Consider the following 22914-nt stretch of genomic DNA (forward strand, 5'->3'; position numbering starts at 1 on the left):
TCAGTTCAGCATGATAAATATTACACAATGTAACTATTCCTATACTAAACAAGTGTGTCCAAGGTTCAGTTTTCACTTAACTGAAGATGGGAAACTATAGTGTATGTTTGGGTCACTGTTTTTTAAGCAAGTGTTCTAAATAGAACATCAAAGAAGTTCAGTGTCCAAAAATAAAATAATAAAATAAAATAAAATAAAATAAAATAAAATAAAATAAAATAAAATAAAATAAAATAAAATAAAATAAAATAAAATAAAATAAAATAAAATAAAATAAATCAATTGATAAGCAGTACTAAATGATTGTGGTGGGTTAACATCAGCTCACCCAGTCAGTCACATAATCCCCCAGCTCAAATGGGCAGGGGGAGAAAATAAAGTGGAAAAGCTTGTTGGTCAAGATGAGGAGAGACAGCAGGGAGACTGTTTACCAGTCTTTGTCACAGGCAAAACAGACTTTGATTGGGTAAAATTAATTTAATTACCAATTAATATAATTTGGATTGTAAGTAACGAAGACAAAAACATCAAACAACATATTGCACTCAAATCATGTCCCCACATTTTCACAGGCTCAACTTTACTCCTTCCAGCCCAACTCTTTTCCCCAACAGACTGCAAAGGGTGATGGGGGTCAGGGGATTGTGGACATCATCACAGAATCATCATAGAATTGCTTGGGCTGGAAGGGACCTCAAAGATTATCTAGTTCTAACCCCTGCCATAGGCAGGGATGCCAGCCACTAGATCAAGTTGCTCAAGGCCTCATCTAACCTGGTCTTGAACACCTCCAGGGATAGGGCATCCAGAGCCTTTCTGGGCAAACTGTTCCAGTGCTCACCACCCTCTGAGTGAAGAATTTTTTCTTAACCTCTAATCTATATCTCCCCTCTTCTAATTTAAAATCATTCCCTCTTGTCCTGTCATTATCCAACTGAGCAAAGAATTACTCCCCATATTTTTATAAGTCCCCTTCAGATACTGAAAGGTTGCAGTAAGGTGGCCCTGGAGCCTTCTCTTCTATAGGCTGAATATTCCCAGCTCTCTCATTTTTTCAAAGTAGGAGAAGTGCTGCAGCCCCTTGATCATCTTTGTGGCCTTCTTCTGGACCCACTCTAACAGCTCCACATCCATCATGTGCTCGGGGCTCCAGACCTGGAAGCAGTACTCCAAGTAGGGCCTCACAAGGACAGAGCAGAGGGTGACAATCACCTCCCTTGACCTGCTGGCCCCTCCTCTTTTATTGCAGCCCAGGATGCAGTTGGCCTTCTGGAATGCAGGCGTGCACTGCCGACTCATGTCCAGCTTTTCATCCAGCAGAGCCCCCAAATCCTTCTCTGCAGGGCTGCTCTCAATGAGTTCTTCTCCCAGTCTGTATTCATGCCTGAGATTGCCCTGGCCCAGGTGCAGCACCCTGCATTTAGACTTGTTGAACCTCATTAGGTTCACGTAGGCCCACTTCTCAAGTTTGTCCAAATCCCTTCAGATGGCATCTCTTCCTTCTATTGTATCAGCTGCACCACTCAGCTTGGTGTCATCTGCAAACTTGCTGAGGGTGCACTTGATTCCACTGTCCATGTCATTGATAAAGTTGAAGACCTTTTTGTCTTGCATGTGCCTTGACATTGCTTCCAGGAGGATCTTTTCCATGATCTTTCCAGGCACAGAGGTGAAGCTCATCAATTTGTCATTCCCCGGGTCCTCCTTTCTACCCTTTTTAAAAAGAGGCATGATGTTTCCCTTTTTACAGCCACCAGGGACTTCACCTGACTGCCAGGACTTTCCAAATGTAATGGAGAAAGGCTTGACAACTACATCAGCCAGTTCCCTCAGGACCCTGGGATGCATGTTGTCAGGTCCCATAGATTTCTACCTGTTTAGTTTCATCAGGTGGTCTTGAGCCTGCGCTTCACTTACAGTGGGTGGGACTTTGCTCCCCCAGCAAAGTCCCCCCCCTCCCCCAAAATCTATGGGTTCAGGGAAACAAACCTGTGGCCAGCCCATAGCAGTTTCTCTCTGTCTCCTTTCTCCCCACACTCTTTCCTGCAGAAATGCACGCTCCAGGGGCTACAGTTCCTCCTGGAACTGTCCACATCCTCAAAGGGCAGCAGTGTGCGCACACGGCTGAGGGAACTGTGGTGCCCTCCACAGGGCCTGCTGCAGGCAGCTGGACCTGGCTGGACACAGCCATGCCTGGCAGAGGGCAGCCCAGCCTCCTCCCAGTGTGCCCCCCAAGCCAAGCATCTCCTCCGACACCCAACACACTGATTTAACCAAAGCAGAACAAGTATTAGTAAGCTGTCTGTCCTACATGTCTAGTATCCACAACTGTCAAGTATTCCTAAGAGCAGAGATGTGCCTTTCTTTTGCAATTAAGCCAGAGAAGGAATTTCTTTCACCTTAGTAATTTCATTTTGTGTCTGTCTCCCTTTGTGTTAATGTAGCCCCATTATTAGAATTTATGAGCACAAACATGTCAGTTATGGTGGTGACGAGCAGCCATCATCTTGTCAGGATCAGAGTCAGTCAAAATCTCCTAGCAAAACAGTTTTTAATTGAGAAAATCCTCATTTGAAAAATATAAATGTTTTCTTTGTGGCATTTTTGCCTCTTTCCCTCCTTCTCCCCACCCCCACCCCCAGTAAATAAATGAATGAATAAATAAATAAATAAATATGCAATAATAAAATTAAAGTTTAAAGGTCATGGCCAAGAAAGAATCACTTAGAGCTATATAATTCCTGAAAGAAATTTCATTACCTATGTAATCTTGTTCAGTACTCATCTATGACTTTTCTGAAGCTTCTCCAAAGTAAAACCCTAGAAATATGTACAGGGTGGATACAGTTCTTCAGTATCCACTGTCTTACTTTACTGATTTGCCCCATTATTTGTTAGTGTCAATGTAGCTTTCATATGCTTCCATATGGAGTAGTTTGTATTTTCAGTCTCAAATACTTATTTTAAAAACTATTAAATCCTCTAAATCCTTCCTTCCAGTCAAGTTAATTCCTATCAGGTTTTACATACTAATAATTTGAGTATACTGACATCTCCTTTCTTTAAATCTTCTCCCTTGTCTCAGTCCCTTTTTATTTCATAGTTATTCTCACTGAAGTTGCCACTATATAGGGCTTACGTGGCAAAGCTTTGGTAACAGGACATTGCAAGGGTGGCCTCTGTGAGCAGCGCCCAGCAGTTGCCCCATGTTAGAGCAGAGCCAGCCCCAGCTGGCTCCAAAAGGGACCCGCTGCTGGCCAGAGCTGAGCCAGGGAGAGACACTGGTTGGGCTTCTGGAAGAGCAGATTTAAGAAAAGGAAAAAACCTGATGCTCAACAGCAGCTGGGAGTGCAAGGAGTGAGAAGCAGCCCTGCAGCCCCCAGGTGTGTGCAGCAGGAGGGCAGGAGGTGCTGCAGGCAGGCAGGCAGCAGCAGTTCCCCTGCGGGCTGTGCAGGGAGAGGCCCCTGGTGGAGCAGGCTGTCCCCCTGCAGCCCATGGGTCCCCCATGGAGCAGATCTCCACGCTGCAGCCCCCCCATGGGTGGAGGAGCCCCCGCTGGAGCAGGTGGATGTGGCCTGGAGGAGGCTGCGGCCCATGGAGAGCCCCCGCAGGAGCAGGCCCCGGGCCGCAGCTGCAGCCCGTGGAGAGGAGCCCCCGCAGGAGCAGGGGGTCTGGGGGGAGCTGCCCCCACCCGTGGGGGACCCGTGCTGGAGCAGTTTGCTCCTGGGGGATGGATGGATGGACCCCGTGGGACGGAGCCGTGTGGGAGCAGTGCTTGAGGAGCTGCTGCCTGTGGGCAGCCCCCGCAGGCTCAGTTCGGGCAGGATGGCATCCATGGGAGCGACCCCACGGGGAGCAGGGGCAGGGAGGGACCCTGAGGGAGCGGTGTCGATGAAGTGTCAGGGACTGACCGCAGCCCACATTCCCCATTCTCCATTCCTCATTCCCCTTTCCACATTCCCCATTCCCTTGTGCTACTCGGGGGAGGGAAGGTAGAAGAGGGTAGATGTGGGGAAGGTGTTTTTAATTTGCTTTTAGTTTCTCACTGTTCTAGTGATAGGCAATAAATCATATTAATCTCCCTATACTAAGTCTGTTTTGCCCTTGATGATACTTGTTGAGTGATCTCCCTGTCCTTGCCTAAACCCCATGAGCCCTTTACATCTATTTTCTCCCTCTTCTTCTCTGAGGATGGTGAATGAGAGAGTAGCTATTGTGGAGCTCAGCTGCCCAGCAGGGTAAAACTGTCACAGCCAAGCACCTTCATATTTTCAGCCTACTACTTTATATTTCTTAGGATCACACTCTGAAAGTCATTACCGAGATGTTTTCTCTGTGAATTGTAAGGAGGAAATATTACAAGTTTGTGGAGCCAAATATTCCCATTGTCACAGATTCACCACTTCTGAAATCTTCTTTCAGTAGCACAAGAGAGTTTTCACTGATTCGTAGTCACTGAGTAGATAATTACCAACACAACAATGCCATGCTTTCTCTCCTTTTCATTCTCTTGTTACTTTGCTACTCTCTTTTGCTATTTATCTCCATTGGAGCAAATGTATATACAATACTAAAATGAAACAACTCTTTTTTATGACTTTTTTTTTTCTAAAATATTATTTTATGCATTAATATATTTACAAACTATTGTTTCATCATCTGAGTCATGATGTTGATGATGTATTAAAATATGCAGTTTTTCCAGTTTAACCCTTGCATGCATTGGCTTTTACGTCGTGAAAGTTCTTCTCTTTAATAGAAATAATAAAAATTAATCTATATTTCTTAAAAAATAAATAAATAAATAAAAAGAAAGAGAAAGATAGAAAATGGATTCCTTAGCTAACATTTCGTAAACACAAGGATAGGGTTTGGAGTTAGGGCAGTTTTTTAGCAGACTTGACATTTTCAGTCTCCATTGTAGTTTCTGGTCTCTTTTTAATCTTCTTTAAGCATTCCTAGAGTTTTAAATAGAAATTCTTTCCCAGCATTTTTCTGCTTCCCTCAGAGACAGCCAAAGAGCCATCTCTGGTACTGTTTGCAGTGATAGACTTGATGACTAGATAGACCTTCTTCCCTGTGGGACTGCTTATGTCAGTGGGTGTGCTTAGATAGCTCTGCTGCAGCTCAGAAGGCTTCTTTCACATCAGGTAGATAAACCCTTTGAGAGAAAAATTCTGACTTAGAGGTTCTGTTTAAACTGTAAGATGTGCCACTGGAGCCTTAATAGTTTTCTTTTGCATCTGCAGGGTGCTTTCAAATGCATTAATTGTTCTGACATAGACTGCCTATCTGGCAGGTATAGAGCTCAGTAGCCACCTAGCAGCTGTTGACTCATGCTTCTTGGAAAAAAAACAGGACAAGATCTTTGCCCCGTAATTCAGCAGCCAGACCAGCAAAAGATGTAATGTTGCTCATTTGTACCAGAAATCTATTGGTTTTCCTTCTGAAGTCCTTTTGGCTCTCAGATAAGTAGACCTGTTATTTGCCCATAGGAAATAACAAATCAAATGTCTAATTCAGAGACATTTTCTATTTCTGCAGTGGTTTGCCCAACACAGGCTTGCTTAGATTTGACAAATAAATCACTCATTTTTTAGTTAACTGAAACAGTAGCATGAAAATTGTGAGTGCTAGAGAGGTGCATTGTTTTATATTTCAGGCACACATATTTTATATATTTTCCTTACCCACTAGCAGTGCATGTCAGAATCTTCTGTACATCTGTGGACTGATTACTGTGAATTTGTGCTTGCAAATGTGCAGGAACTTTTTTCTCACATTGGTTGAGATGCTCAATTGTGGTAGCTTACTGAAGGATAAAATTTAGAAACATTCACTGTCTAGAAGAAGGTCACTTGTTTAAGTGGGAATTGGAAAGCATCCAGGGAACATAAAGGAAGCTAGATTTTGGAAAAGATGAACTCCAGAGGTATTGATCAACTGCACAAGCAGATCTGAATTAAGTGCTGGTATATGACAAACACAATCTTGTTTATTACAGGAAAGATAATAATTAAATAATTACAGGAAAGATAATTTAGAAGGTTACAATATTTCTTTATATTCTTTTGCAAGGGTCACTAAAAATGTAATCACACTAGAAATCTGATGTCTGACCTAGCTTGAAACAAAATTGAGTACAGGGGTCTCTGTGAGACCACATGTAATGCTTAGCTTTCTTTACCAGTTTATTGCATCACTACAAGATTATCAGAGCTACATATGTTTGTGTACAATAACTATGGAAATAGTTGAAAAGATTTCTGATTTCATTGCAAAGCATTCTGAATAGCGTCAGAAATTTAGTACTGTCCCTCATACAAGCTGCTGGAAGAGTTATGTGGGAGCAATGTTTCACTAAGGTGTTTTCAAAGGTCTTTTTAAGGTTTTGTCAGGACAGAAAAGCTAGGGAAATAAGAATGTATGTGGGTGCTGTAGAGTTTGTTTTCAAAGCCAAATGTAGAAACAATGTCATGACAAGAAATAGGAATCAGCATCCACTTCTTCTGGAAAAAACATTCATGGAAAAGATTGCCACTCTAGCCACAACATTTGGAGGAAAAACTATAGCGGCAGAAAAGAAGGAAAATATGACATCTGTAAGATGATCCAAAGAGCAACTGAAAACAAAGGATTTAAATTGTTTAAAGACTCCATCTGTTTCATTATTATTTTTCATGCCATATAGGACTTTGTTTCTTACCAGAGTTCTGTGAAGAATTAGTTTTTCATTGAACTTTCCCTGGTAGAGAACATAATTATAGAATATGGCAATCAGTGTTATCTAGATGATCATAGGTAATATTATTATTAATAACATCACATACTTAATGGCATTTAATAATGTGTTGTTATTGTTGTTAGTAGTATTATCTATGTGAGCTCATGCATGCATGGACCAGTTGAAAAATAAACTAAATATTTGCTAATGGTGACAGACCAGCGGTATTAAAAATACTTTCTCCGCAGTTTCACACAGGAAACGATTCTATTAAGTACGTGATAGCTCTTGGCACATCTTACTTTGTCATTGGTGGTGACCACGTCAGCTATATAAATGTGTGATCTTGTATACGTGCTAAAAAACAGAAATTCTGAAGCTGAAGGAAATCTGAAGCTGAAGGAAAATAAACAATAATTCAGAAATACTGTTAAACTTAAAAGGTCAACTTTAAGGAAAGTCTGGTTGAAGGCATTGCACAATTAGCAGTTTAGGCTCCATATACCTTTTTATGTAGTTCACATAAAATGTGAAAAATTAAGTAAAAAAAAAAATAAATAAATCAGATGTCTTTAATATGCAATTAAATATATTAAAATGTACAAGACTGATAAATTGGCTCACAACACCACTCATAATGGCATCTCTTGACCTCTAGGGACCAAGCTGCCTCTTGTATGTCACAATAGTTAACACCAGTAACACCATTTTGAAATAATAAGATCTGAAGTGCAGTTGTTTGTAAGAGTTTACTTGTCTTTTGTCCGACCAAAAAACTGTAGCTGTCAAAAAATACATGTAACTGCCTATATTTGCATTACTCTTACTGTCCACCTCTAGGCATTTGACACTACAAGACTGCATACCTAGTTAGGTGCACCATTTATCCAACCTTACAGAGTATCTTTAATATTCAACTACCCTTATTATGTTTGTATTCATAAATAGACCTGGACATTGTTGACATCAGACAAAATGAAAATAATCCTAGTAAACATAACCTTAATTCAGGGACGTTAATTAATGATGACGTTCCTCTTCAAGATGTCAAGCAGTTGCTAGGCTTAGATGGCCATGACAATTTTACAAGATAAATGACAAAGTATTTATCATTACTATTTATTATTAGACTGTTAACAATGCTTCTGGAAGTAATTAATTCCCCTTCACAGAACCCACTTTGGAAGAGATTTATTCCCCCTCACAGAAGCTGTCTTTGGATTTATTTTCAGTTAGGTACGTAGGTAGGTGCCGCTTGCAGACCACAGCAGCAGGACCATGGCTTCTCGAGGCTGTCTCTGTGCTATGTGCTCCAGCAGCAGAGTGGGTCAGAGAGGTCAGGAAAAGATGTGAATCCTGACCAAAATAGCTGCACCGAGAACCATAGCAGGTGCGGTTTTACAGCAAAGCTTTAGAAGCAAAGTAGAGTTTAGGAGCAGCATCCCGTATTTTGCTGTGAGCAAAATATATGCCTGTGATTCAGTCCTGCTTGATAAGGTGTTTTCTCACTGTGCAGCACACCACAATAGCCTTATCAGGAGATCAAATTTTAGGTTCCATTGTAGATGAACTTGCTAAGAGCAAGTCAGAGGAAGAGGAAGACAAAGCATTCTTTGCTCTCCACTGGTCAGTCAGCACAGGAAATCAGCATGCTGAGAAAATACCTGCATGTCATGAAAAACCACGATGTGTTTCAAGTTACTTTAGAGACAGTATGAAAGCTACTTTGGTTTTAGAAAAAAACCATCTCTACTTCCCTTTTCCTTTAGCCAGTGTCCTGTTCACATCTTCGGCAACAAGAAGCACTCTGCATGAAAAATAGTTGCATGAGTAGTTGAAGTAAAACACAGTTGTAGTTCGGAGTTGAGTGAGTTAATGAGGAGCAGAATTTAATGCTTGCCACTGCAGTCTCTGGAGATGTGACTGCAAGTAGTAACATTGCATCTGCAATGCCTCCCAGCACTTTATCAAGGGTGTTCTGCGGTATTTTTTCAGGGTTTTTGAAAAATTACTGAGTATATTGTAACCTTGTCGTAGTTACCCACATTATTTGGTATGAAGTAGTGCTGTTTTCTCTAGGTGATAACCGCTGGTGTAAATGCTCACAGGTAATGTCCATTTCAATGTGCAATCTCTGAGAACTGTTTGGCAGATATAGTTGGCCCCAGAAGTCTTTCCTCTTACCAAAAAAAAAAAAAGTTTTGAAAACCCTCTTCTTAAGTCTTTATGAGCAGCAGTTCTGTTGTCTGATAAACAGCTGGGATTCATTGTCTGGCGTGCAATAAGCCAATTCATACACGACGTTGAGTTATTGCTTTTCTCAGAATTGTGCAAGTCTGTTTGGTTACCAGGTGGTTTCCCACAAAGCTGGTGCACCTCAGGACTTCCCGTGCAACTCTTTGTACAATCCCTTATCACTATATTTACACGTTTGTACGAGCCCCTAGCCTCAGGTTGGTTACAGAGCTCTCATGCTGCTGACACAACAGAATCACTCTGTGCATCCTCAGAGAAGTGTCCCTTGTTGGGCTGGGGTCTCCCAGGCTAGGGGCATGATTTTTGTTAATAAGGATAGTTCACGGATAGTTCACAAGTAGTTCACATTAGAATACTCTTAATCTTTGTTTTTCAGCCAACTATCCACATTATGTTGATTGGTGATGTACTCAAGGGCATACAGAAGGATGTTTCTATCAACAATGGCAACATAATGGTCTTCCTGATTAGCAGTTCCTCAGCTAATCATCCTTTAGACACCTCCAAGGCCTGGGTCATCTTGCCCTTCTCTCAGAGTACATATTTTATCCCTTTCACGCAAAACAGAATTAACTGGTATCACTTTGAACATTTTCTTGGGGGACATTCAAATCCAGGCATCTTTGATTTGGGAACTTTAAACATTTACTGAGCAGCTCAGTTCTCCACACAGCTCTAGGAAAGAAGTGGTCAGATGGGTTGCTCCCTAGCTTGCAATGGCTCTTAAGGCCCTGGTTCATCAGCATCATACGCTGTCAGTACAGTGGGGAGAAAAGGAGGCAAACTCAATGGAGAGTACCTTTCTGTGCACACTGGAACATAAAATGTCTGTGTTGTCCAATCTGTGCTTTTCATAGAGGAAAAATATATATATTGCAGAAAATTTTCAGCTAACTCCACCTCTGTCTTATTATCAGCAATAATTGAACACAGGCATCTCAAACTAAAACCTGCTTTCTAAACTTAGAAACCCTAGGCCAACTATGATGGAGCTGGTAGCAAGTTCCTACCTATTCTTGGTCCAGTCCCTAGAAGACATTGTTCTCAATGTGAGCTAGCCCAGAGTAAGATTTAAACAGCTATGTAACACAGTGTAGGTATCTCAGTTGTTGCTTCCAGATATTCTAGAAGCAGGAGATCATGCTGGCTACCCATGAATGTTAGACAGTTATTTTATATTACATTCCACGATTTCTCCTTAGTGAAATTAAGAGCAGATCTATAACCACTGTGAAGTGGTTAACTGTGTGAAATTTCATGTGAAATTTACATGAAATCTGCAAGAAAGCATTAACGTCTTTCCAGAAATTAAAAGAATTAATGATAACAGAAATGTACAAGTTATTTTCATTTCCCAGGCAAACCAGAAACTGCTTCAGTGCACAAAGAAAATTTTCCTTTTATTCGTATTTCATATTACGTTCTATTTTGTTTTCTCTCCTCACTGTCATCTCTGTTTCAAAATTAAAGATAAATGAGAGAAATCTTATTTTAATGGAGGTATTTATCTGTTGTTTTTAATTTTAGGTCAGCTGGGGAAGACATAGAAGTGTAGCTGCTTATACATGTTGGATCCTGTCCTCAGACTTCTGTGGGCTTTGGTAGGGCTGCAGTGCACAAGCCTTGAAGTGCTTCCTAGCTCAGAGAGCACTTTGTGCACTGCACAATGTTCTGTAGCTGCCTAGCAAAGAGCTCCACATTGTGGATTTTCTGTCATCATATGTTGACTCGAGATGAAAAGAGAAACTTAGGGAATTCTATCTGAAAACAAATTACACTAAGAAATAAATGAGAGGCTTAGCAAAATGTCTTCAGAAGTTTCAGCACAGATTTTTCTTTGTTTTTAATTAAAAAGTTGAGAAAAGGTGATTTAAAAAAGCATCTTCAACCTAGTTACTCATTGCTAGCAAAGAATGACCCTGAAAATCTCTCTTATTCCTACAGAATTCGAGAAAGGGACAGCAATGGTTCCTATGCCCTGTGTCTGCTCAACGATGGAAAAGTACTGCATTACCGTATTGACAGAGATAAGACAGGAAAGCTCTCCATACCAGATGGAAAAAGATTTGACACCCTCTGGCAGGTCTGTTAAGTTTGAATTGCTTGGATATCTGTCATCATGTTGCAATATAACCCAGCTAGGCAGTTTGTTTTACTTTGCTGTGCGTCAACTGTCTTTGGCTAAACAGCAGCATGTTTTGGCAGTTTATTTGTCAAGTTTCCAGCTTTTTATGGCTTTCATACATGGATAAAAGGTATGTTAGTGTAAAAAGCTAAGTAAGTGTAGAGATTTTCATCATATTTAAATGTGATGTTGAAGCCTCACTGAGTTTAAAATTGCTGTAATCATTATTCAATTAGCTGAACATTCTCTAAAATGGAAGACCATTTGCATTTGTAAATTACCGTATTCAATAGTAGCTATGCCAGGTCTTTGGTTTATGTCTTTTATAATAATGATAAGCAGAATTCTGGGAAGCACATAGGTTGTTTTGGGATGCTGCACACACGTTGCATTCTTCATCATTGAAATTCCCAACTTTGTAGACTGAATAAACATAGTTTGCTAATGGTTACTTCCAAAATACGTCTGAACTATGGTAAAACTAAAGCAAATGATGAGTGGCTAGTTAACTATGCCATGGCTGTTAATAAAAAGGAATAAAACTGGAGAAATGACTGGGTAAAGTGAAGTAAAAACCATGAAGAATTTTCTTCTTGATTAAAACTATTAAGACAAATAAAGCCAGTCATAAATCTAAAATATGTGCCTTTAATTGTATTTATTAACTCAGTCTTGCTTGTAAATATCCTGCATATTTCTTTCCCTGAATAACTGGAAATTTAAAGCAACCTGCAAAACTTGCACATTTTTTGAATTTCTGTAAATTTTTCACTTGCAGACCACCACCTTCCTACCCAAATGTACCAAAGCCAAAATAGCAGTCATGTACCTATGATAAAATGGCAACAGGCATGGACAGGATAATGCAGGAACACAAATGTGCACAACTATTGGCACTATACATTTATTAATTGTTTACATCCCATTCTGAGTCTGGAGCCCAAAGAAAGCATTACATACATGTAGAAAGATAACTTCTGCCCTAGAGTTTTGACCATCTTTAAAATAAAAACTCAAAAACAAACAAACCAAACCAAAACCAAAACAAATAGGTAGAAGTCAGAGGTGTAAAAAGAAGTTATTTGCTCAGAGTTACAAAGCTGGTTCATAGCAGAGTCAGATGTGGAGTGTTGTATTTCACAAATCCAGTTCTTGGGTGAGGTTCCAGATTCAGCCAGGAAGTTGCTTCAGAAACATACACCTCTGATAGAGAGAAGTAAAGATGACATAAGAGTACATGCAGTAAAATTCTGCTGTATGCCCAGTTCATTTGTTATAACATATACCAAATAGTGTACATATGCATGTGATTATAAACAGACAATCTATTTAATAATACCTCTCTTACTTTTTTTTTTCTCTTGCTCTTCTTTCTCTCTTTTTTTTTTTTCTCTCATTCTGTTAGTTAGTTGAGCATTATTCATACAAACCAGATGGATTATTAAGAGTTCTTACCATTCCCTGTCCACGACTTGGCTTAGAAAGTGGTGAGTTATTCCTATTATTTTGAAATGTATAAATAGCTGTGTTAAAGATGATAAAAAATGCGTGCATTTTTTTGACTTTAAGGGTGGGTGGGTGCAGATTTCTGTAGATGCAATTTTAAATTTGGATTTAAAAAAAAAAAAATTCTAACTTTTCAAATGAGTTAAGATCTGCCAGGTCATGCAGGATAGAGTCAGATCCTGTACCTTAAGGGATGATACCACCCCCAGCTCTAAAATTAACATCAGATCCAAAATGCGCTTTACTGATGAAAATGGCAGTCTGTTGTACTTGGCCCGTACGTGCTAACAGCATGGTTGTCCTGGCACTCCTCCTCCGGTGACCTTTACTTCAAGTGGAGACTGGCATGCCAGAAGCTCTGGTACAGGCGTTTTTGGTTGGGTGCAACGGGACAGGTGAGCTGCTGGTAGATAACGACTTCCCATATTGGGGAGCAGAAGAGACAGGCAGTACAAACATTTGGCTGCACCTGATGCTGAAAAGGGGGTTCTTTAAACTGCCACAGTTCCTGCAGGAATTAATTTCTGGGAGGGCTAGGGGTATCCTGACCTCCAAAGCGCTCTTGGGCCTCTTTCTTCTTTAATCCCATATGTCATCTGAGTTTACACGGATGAAACCTAGTCATCTCTTTCACTGCTTGCCAGGACAAAGATGATCCTGCCTGATCCTTGTCTGATTCTTGCTATTCCAGAAGTGGTCTCCAGAGGGGTCTCTAAGGACCCCTCTTCTGTCTTTCTGACTGGAAACCAGGGACATGGTGTACAGATATGCCCTTACTTTTTACACTCCCATTAAGGCAGTGCACATACCTTTGTTTCTGTAGCAGCAAGTAGCAGAGTGTGACTGCCCCACATTAAAGCAAAAAGCCAAGAAAATGGGCCAGGAGAAATGCTGGAATATGATCTAAAAGCTAGAAAGTTGCCCCCCTCTGTAATTACGTATTTATTTTTTGTAATTATTATTACTGTAGTACATTTCTAACCTTGTTCAGTATCTTTCTACATTTGATTCTTTTACAGATAATGTTGTTTTTGACACTCGTCCCCTTCCTGGAACCCCTTCAAAGGTAAGAGTAAGTGGTGATACAGCAGTAAGGTCATTTAAGAAGCCCTACAGCCACATAATACTCTAGGAATCATACAACTTGGATGTTGTTGCAGTATTTTTTTAAGGGATTGTTTTAGAAGTACATATCAAATAAGCTTAACATTTGTCATATTTATTGTTTTCATCAGATTTTCGTACTGAGCTGTTAAGCATTTAATTTTGTGAATTTGTTTTATAATACAAATATACACAACATACGTGGAAATCGTGGTGTTTTCCTATATGTCTCATTGAACAATATGTTCAAAATGCCTCATTGAACATTAATGGTCAAGTTGTCTAGTGACTGTATCATCACTTGGAGGAGAGATATTGCTCTGTTTAAATTGCCCATTTTGAGACTGCTGGCAGAAGCAAAATGAAGGTTCTCTTTATTGAGTAAAGCAAAATATTTTCATACCTGGTGTATGCAGTTAACATCTGCCTTTGCACAATGGTTTGAATCCTTGTGCAGTGAAAATAATAATTTTCACTACCAGCTGGCACTGTTGCTGTCCTTGATTAGGTTTTAAAATTACTATCCGCATATATTTGACTATCTAATACAAACATTTGAGTTAAGGACTATTACCATAAAGACAGTGCAAATGGCTGCTAGGTGAAGTGCTGGGAGTTACTCTTATTGTAAAAGTATAATATGTAGACATGTACTACATTCACCACATGCAAACACTTACACTCTTACAGAATTTATTTATTGTAAAATAATAAAGGAGTGCCTTGGGTTTCCTTTATTCACAATTGGAAAGAGAATGTTTTGAGGTAAAAGAAAATAACAGATTCAATAAGCCTTTTCAATATGCAGTTACTGAATTCTCATACAGCTATGAAGAGGGTCAAGGATTGAGAAAGTTTGTTCTTCCATCAGGAATAAGGACTGCATAGCTATATTTGAAATTTTTAAACAAAAGATAGCTTTCTATGTAAAATCAAATAATCAAATAAGCTTGGAAAAAATATAATTTCGATCCAGTCATCAGAAAAACTATTTTTTGAGCTAAACAGAAAAAAATAATAATTTTAAGTGACTAAGGATGTGGATCACATTACTATTTCAACCTGAGATACAGGCAAAATGCTTGCTCAATAAGTACTGCAGTTTTAATTAGGCAGATATGATCTCTCAGTGGCCACTAGAAATGCTTACTAGTCACATTTAAATGCTTTTAAAACATAGTTGAATTTTTAAAAGGTATCTTTATAAGAACGTAAGTGCACTTGAAAAATTTAAGGCCTGTTCATTTTTGCTGGAATTAATGTCAATTTGCGTGCTTTTTGCTTCAATAACCATAATGTTTGTTGTAAGACCAAGGGGTGCTTCCAACTTTGCTTTACACATTAGTCATCCTTCAACATGCTAAACTTAACAACTGATTCATATAACTTAATATGTTTGGGAGGGGTTTAAGCTCAATAACAGAGGCAGAAGAAACATGGTATAAAACAACCAGGGAATGGGCAGTCTGTGAATTAAATGCTGGTTTAAGATACATGTACAGATCCAATTTGGTTTAAAATAATGCATTCTAAAGAAAATTTAGTGTTAAGATTTCATACACTATATTTCTTGCTTTATTTTTTTAATTAACCAGGCACACACAAGAGAAAGGCTGGGTTATGTTCTTTTGTACTACGTCTGTTTTGTAAAATACCTTCAGCAATTTTCCTGACACTTTTACTGTTCCTCTTTGACATTGTGGTTTCTAGAGTTGGGCAAGAGGTGGAATTATCTCAAGACTCAAATCGTACACCTTTCCAAAGGCTGGCAGCAAAAAGGTGCCTCATACAGTCTTTTTAGGTTTTTGGTTGAGTTAAAAGGACTTACACTTAACTAATTTCACTCTTCCTTTTTCCTGTTGGCTTGCTGTTACTGAATGTGTGTCTTGACTACTAACAATCTGATCGTGAAGATTTTGTAAGCTTCTGCTTTTTTTAGTAATCATCTGCATAATTGTAGCCTTAACTAAAGCAATAGCTTTAAAGTTTTTATAAAATGGGAGGGGAGGGGTGAGGGGGGCTATTTTCAAGTCATTTCTCACATCCCAAAATATTAGTACTGTTCTCAACGTGTGTGCAGATAAAGTGTAAATGATAAAATACTTCAGAAAACACTTATAGCAGAACAAAGTGATATTTCTAGCAGTAAATACCATTCCTAATTAGAAAATTGGCTTGCTTACTAGATTATTTCTGAGCACATTTAGGGAACAATTTGTTAATAGCAATCACAAAATGTATTCCTACAGAACTTGTGTGCACAAATCTTGTTATACATTGAAGTTTAGGAAAGTGTGAGATTTTGCAAGACCAAGCAGAATGGGGAAGTAGATGTCAGTGTGTCAAAGGGAACACAGTCTAGTACTAATGGAAGTGTTGCTGCATGGCCAGAAAATGATACTGTCCAGTAATTGGTGCAGTTGTGAAGCATGTAATTAATTATGGGCTTGCATGCTGAGAATAATATGTGTGTCCCTGTTCTACCCACGAGTCTCTCATTTTATTTGTTTACTTATTTATTTATTTATTTATTACTGGTTGCTCTGGAACAAAAATGAGCAGGCACAAAAAGCCCTAGAGATACACTGCTGTTCAGAAAAGCTGTTTGACACATACTATATTTGATAATCCTGACAAAAACAATTACTCTTTTTTATACAACTTCAGTTCATCTTTATATTAAGGTACCAGTAGCTGCACACCCTCAAAATGATTATAGGACTCTTGCCTCATTTTTATTCTCTGTCCTCTTACACAATTATATATATAATATCTGGGCATTTTCTAAAGCTATCTGAAAAAAATTACCTTACTATCACGTATTAGACAAGAGGAATATTTTGGCTTTGTTCACTGCTGTCTGTTCACATGATAAAACCTGTGCTTCTGTCAGGTTGCTTTCTGCAATAAAACGCCTATATTCTGCTTCCTAGGGAATGCACACAGAGTACTAACTGAAGCATAGAGAGAAAAAGCAATCATTTAGGAAAATAATTCAGAAATTTGTTTGGATCATAATTTTTTTTTAAGCACAAATTTCATCATATTGACGAATTCAGACCCTAAAGAAAACAAACAAACAAAAAGTCCAGCTTTTAACATTTCCAAGATTAGCCATCCATTAACCCCAACACAGAGAGCTTACCTAACACACCTAACACCCTTCCACCTGGTTACTTACATACAGCTACTTCTCTTATGTCAGACAGTAAAGCATAAAATTTACACCGTTATATTTTTTCAGACTTGCAAAATGTGTTGGTTGTTGTTATTATTATTATTATTATTATTATTATTATTATTATTATTATTATTATTATTATTATTATTATTATTATTATTATTTCAAGAACTGGTTATTTGGATGTATTTTTAGCACTATGATCATTTTTTTTCCAGCTGTTTTACTCATAAAATTGTCATTTTAGACTATTTAAATGAACTTCTGCCACCTAGTGGTAACCTAGTTTTAGTCAAAGCTCATTGAGTAGTTGGCTACCATGGTCTTTGTCATGCAGCATTTTGCTTCGCAGTTGGTTTAGCAAAGCAAGATGTCTTTGTGGCCCTGTATATATGTTTGGTTTATTGCAAATCAGGATTACTAACGTGAAAAGAAATAATACTTGCTGTATTGATTGCTTGCATAAATACAATATTTACTATCAAGTAACAGTCTTTACTATATAAATGAGACAGAGAAATGGGAGCCTTTTCATTCATATTGTAAAGCAAATAGTAAATGTATCTCATTCTCAGTGTAGCAACTGGATGCTGTCATACATACATAGGGGTTTTCCTAGCGAGGCCTTAACCATACACAGAAAGTGTTATTCGTTTTACTAGAGAGTTACCTTTGACTCAGATCAAACTCTCTACCTCCTACTTTCCTCTTATTGTGGATATGGCTCTATTACTACAAGGTTGCTACATCAGTAAAGTCAGTCCCTAATAAGGGAAATAATAACATATTTAGATTAGATTAACAGTGTATATCTGAAAATTTCAACCAATTGAAATTAAACCCTAGCTAAAATAAAATAAAATAAAATAAAATAAAATAAAATAAAATAAAATAAAATAAAATAAAATAAAATAAAATAAAATAAAATAAAATAAAATAAAATAAAATAAAATAAATAAATCTGTTCATGTTAAAAAATGGGCAAGGTCATAGCAGCATTCTAGTAGGAAAGCATGATATGACATCTAGCCTCACAGTTTACAAGACGTTGTACAACAAGGTAGCACATAATACGTGCCATTTTTAATGGGTTCCTCTAGCAGAGTCTTCATATATTATTTTTTTTAACTGTAAGAGCAAGTTCATAGTTATGTTGCCCATTCTCTGGTTCTGGTAAGAATATAAGGAATAATCCTCTAGCTGTATACATGGGCTTATTTGTCTTAATACATGGGCTGTATTAAGATAAAGCTCCCTTTGTCAGGAAGACCTGCAGAATTAAACTTGCTGCTTTTAAAGCAAGGACAGAAAGGACTCTGGATTTGAACAACAGTTAACTAAAAGGCAGTTTTTATTGTACTATTACCCAGGCCACCATATATGCAAAGATAGAGACCTCCTGCACCATTTCGAGACCGTGGCTTTGACTGCAAAAGAAAAATTCCAACCTTTCTGTTAGAATATCCTGTTCAAAGGCAAGCAGGGTGCTACGTGTCACAAATACATAATTGTCAGAACTAAGGAAGAGAATGCTGCTGTTTGAGGTTTTCTGAGTGCTACACAATATTCCCAAATTACTCACATGAGCTGAAAAGGTGAGGCATCAAATTACAATTTAAACAAATATTATATATACATATATATATTATTAAGCTATTTAATTGAACTGCAGCAATGGGGAATATCATTCCACACATACATATGTATTAGTTAACTAAGATAGCCCTAATGATATGTAAGACATTATCACTCATCTTCACATGAGAATCTTTCTGAGAAAGAATCCACTCAAAACTTTGTTAGATTTGGTGTTACTGTGTCATCTACAGAGATTAATTCACAAGAATAGGAGTAAAACACTCCTTTTTAATGCAGTTTCTAAACAAGGTGACCCAGTCCTTTCTGATTCTTTTGTTTTGTTCTTGAACTATAAAGGAAAGGAAATGTCTGTCTACCTCTCACATAAAGAGTCAGCTATGTCATAGTCAAAAGTATATTTTTACCAGGTTTTCTGGACTGGTGAAGAGCTTCTTGTGAGACATATGAATATAGTGTACATCAGTTTGTTTGTCCGGTGGAAAGTATGTCAGTTCATACCCTGCGACCTATTTTCAGGGATATTTAACTACTTCTTTAGTGCCCAGGTAATACTAACCACATGAAAATATATGCCCTCTGAGGTTTTTAAAGTTTGAGGGGTTGTCTAGTACTGTCTGAGCCTACTGAACTTCTAAGTGTTTCTGCCCCGTAGTTCAGCAATAATCACATAAATCTTACTTATCAGATTTATACAAGGTATTGCAGCGGAATTACCATCATTATATTTCTGCCTGCAGCGTTATGTTGCTATATTAAACAAGAATCACTTCTTCCAGCACAAAGTTCACGTCCATTTGAAAACCTGAGTTTATTACTTTAAAGGCCTTTTTTAAAGCACTTCTATCTCATTTCTCCTAAGTGTCAGCTGCAGTGACAACAACTGGTGCACAAACCTTTTACTCATGTGAAAACTAGAAAGATTTGCTGATATTGTACTCTATGTGGGCTTAATTCATATTCCTCATCATGTAACAGCAATCACACAAACTCTAGCAAGAACTTGACCATTTGTAGAAAGAAAACAGGGATACCATGTTTCATTTCATTAGCCTGGAGCTACAGATGTGCTTCACATAATTGTGACAACAGAAAGATTTCAGTGTTTTAAGTGAGAGGTATGATGTGGGACATTCCAAGGCTTGGGTTCAGATGCTCACATCACACTTTAGGTTTATTGTCAAGGTACTTCTCAGAGTGAACAGAGAACAATTGATAAGTCCTACTAAAGCTTTCAAAAAGCATGAGTCCCAGAACAATGTGGTGTCTTGGAGATGTAATTTACTAAATACTTTGCATTTCAGTCAGAAAGACTATTTTAAGGATGAAGTATGCAAAAGGTATATTTTGAGACTGTGATTGTATCATTCCAAAGTATCTGAGAACTTTTCTTCCAGTATCTTGGAAGCTGCCACGGAAGATTCAACATCTGAGCTCCTTTCCAAATTTGTCAACATATTTTTCTCCTTTTTTGGCTCTCTTGTTTTGGACTTCTTGGCCAAGAAGTGTTAAATGGACGCTTCCATAAAACCCATGCGATGTAATAATTTGCAACAGCTTCCTTTGTACATATATCTATCTCACTACAGGTATTAATGTCAGCCTATATTGCTTTGTATCCATTCAGTGAGTTACCCATTACCAATTATCTTTTGGACTGTAAGATTATCTCCCTGTATGTACACTTAACTGTGGAAGCAAGAACACATCTAGAAAACCCCTCTGTGGAACTAGAGCCACTTCTCAGTGGTGATAGGGAATGGGTCATAGTAATTATCAGTAAGATTAAAAAACAAACAAACAAAATAGGGGTCTTGGCATGTTCTGAAGCAATAGAGAATATATTAAATCCACAAACTAAAATCAGTGTGTCCTCAGAAACTATAATTCCATCTGATTTGACTTTTCTTTGGAAAAAAAAAATAGCATTGATAGACCATAAGTATTTCCTTATATATCTGGAGATAGTGTAGGGAAAAGCTATCCTGTGTTCACAGTAAAACTAGCAGCCCATTGCTTGAGGGGTTTAGGATTGAATTTAGGATTGAATTCCAATTTTAGTTCTTATTTATTTATTTATTTATTTATTTATTGTTAGTGATTTATTTTTTTACCAAGGCATATGTCCTGTGTGTAAAATCGAGTGATTTAGGCCTTGGATGTGCACGTCTTAACACGTAGATCTGGCAAGGTTTACCTGGTTAGGAAAACAAAATCAGGACTGAGGAGAAAGAATGGATCTTGTTCTATATCATTCATCTCCTTATTCTTGAAGCTGGCTGGTCAGTTTTGTCCCTGGCCTATCTCACAGCTGTGTCAGTACTCATGTGGATTACCCTGACAGCAAATGGCCTTTCAACACCGTTCCACAAGACTGAATGACTCAAGTCAGAGATCTCTTACCATCTCTGATGCCACCACACTCATCCTGCTAGGTGAGAATCTTGCTGAGCATTTGTTCCCTATTTGTGGTTTGCTGTGAAGTTTGTGTAGAAACCTCTTCTGCTTCATCCACCCAGGCATATCACTTCATTATGATTTAATAATCTGTACATCCTGGGTCAAAAAGCTGCTTCCAAGTGATAAAACGCCAATTAACTCCTAGACATTTCCCTGTTTCTTCTTACTTGCAAACCACAACTGTTTCAGGCAGAAACTTACACCACTGAAATCTTCAGTTATTAAAAATAATGATATACTTGAATATTTGCAAAATAGATTTATCCAGTATTCTGCAAGTACAATGCATCTTTATTTCCTGCTAGAGCTGAGCAAACTCTTGTTGATCTTTGAATTTCTGGTTTTGAAACACTCTCTTAGGAAAGTGAAGTCATTCATCACTAGAGTAAAAATTTAACATTGAGAAAGAAACATTACTGATTTACAGAAATATTTTTTGTAATTCCCTGTTCTTAAAAGTAATGTCACAGACAGCATAAAGCAGGTTATAAATTTAACTAACCTATAGATTATTTTGTGAGATTCATCCTTCAACCAAGCAGCTCCAGAATGCACAGTGTTTCTTCCAGATTCATTTGTGTGCTCCATGAAAGGCTTCTGACAAAACAACAAAGGCAGAGGAATAATATTTGAATCAGATTTTCAAATGTAGTAGAAATTTGGTAATTTTCTCCCTCCTTAGTCCAGAAAGAGCAGACAGGCTTGCCCAGAGTATCTGGTCCATGATATTCAATCATTTGAGCCTATTAAAATTATTTCTTTTTTACCCTTGTTTCTTCCAAGTTGAGACACTCTACAACATCCACAAGAAAAACAGGGTAGGGTTTTTGTTTGTTTGTTTTCATTAGTACTAGGAACTTCTCTATGGCCAAGGTATAGTGAGAAAGAGCTTGGAGGGGGGAGGAAGGACAAATTATAGGGAAATCCTTAGGATTTGCAATGTTACATAGCAGATTTGAAGACAGCATGAAAATTTAATATCTGCAGGGTAAGATTTGTGCATGACCCATTCCAGTTAATTCTCTCAGATCAAATGTTCTGAAATATTTGCAGTAACTTTTTATGCTTTAGCAGTTTATGTGTAATTTGGCCTGCATATATACTCTAGCAATAGCCTCCAGAATGAATAAGCTTTGTTTGATCCTTTTCTTACTCTCTGATTCTTACCTATGTGTCTCTTGCAATCATTATGCCATAATCCTCTGGAAAAAAATGATTTTAACTTACATATATATTGCTAAACTTAATAATTCTATCTGTGTGCTACAGCTTCAGCCACCTATTGGCTCCCCATCTGATGACCAAGCAGCTTTTAATCCTTATGTGCTACAAAGGACAAGAGGTCTTATGGGAGCAGAGAAAGGTAAGCAGAGTAATTTATGCTATGAATAACATCTGTTTCCTTATGTGAGAGGTCTTCCCTCTACCCACATTTCTTTTTTCTTACTTATATTCCACACCATGTCATGTATTGTTTTACTACTATCATAGCTCAAGTCTGGTAGCTGAGACTGCCAGACGTCAGCGTCTGTAATAGAAGTGATTTAACAGTAATCCCTTTTTTGCATGTTGAAGTGGAGGATTATTATCTCTTTGACTCTAAAAGCTGCATCCTTACACTTCATAGAAAGCACCGTGCCCCACTGAATCCACAGTGCCAAGCTGTTGCCAAGGCTTTCTGTGAAATGTAATTAAATATTGCATTCTGAGTGAAGAATTGTCTGAGCACTAATGGAAAGCACTAAGATGAAAGGCACATCTTTAACCCTTCTCCTGTCGAGGATCCTCCTGGCAGTAACATTATGCAGTTATTCAACAGCTAGCACATGTCACCAGGTAGAGGTCACTCTAATTTGGGATTTTCTAAAGTGCCTGTGGCTGGACTGCATGTGGTTTTGTTATAATGCACTCATAAATCAAGCCCAAAGATGCAGCTGGTAATCCTGAACAAGAATGTGGTTA

At 38.2% G+C, this 22914-nt stretch overlaps 1 protein-coding gene across 3 annotated transcripts in view; it reads left to right on the forward strand.

Annotated features, from left to right (window-relative positions):
* SYK (spleen associated tyrosine kinase) overlaps positions 1 to 22914 on the forward strand; it is a 55957-nt gene that overhangs the window by 24575 nt on the left and 8468 nt on the right. For 2 of the 3 annotated variants that reach the window (XM_068666962.1, XM_068666961.1), the window contains 5 exons: positions 10925 to 11063; positions 12511 to 12592; positions 13631 to 13677; positions 15426 to 15494; positions 22222 to 22315. In XM_068666962.1, coding sequence (XP_068523063.1) covers positions 10925 to 11063; positions 12511 to 12592; positions 13631 to 13677; positions 15426 to 15494; positions 22222 to 22315 — 431 coding nt within the window. The remainder of the gene's footprint in view (positions 1 to 10924; positions 11064 to 12510; positions 12593 to 13630; positions 13678 to 15425; positions 15495 to 22221; positions 22316 to 22914) is intronic. The other variant, XM_068666963.1, reaches the window with a different exon arrangement.

This window comes from Anas acuta, chromosome Z (assembly GCF_963932015.1).
Source record: "Anas acuta chromosome Z, bAnaAcu1.1, whole genome shotgun sequence".
Classification (NCBI taxonomy): domain Eukaryota; kingdom Metazoa; phylum Chordata; class Aves; order Anseriformes; family Anatidae; genus Anas; species Anas acuta.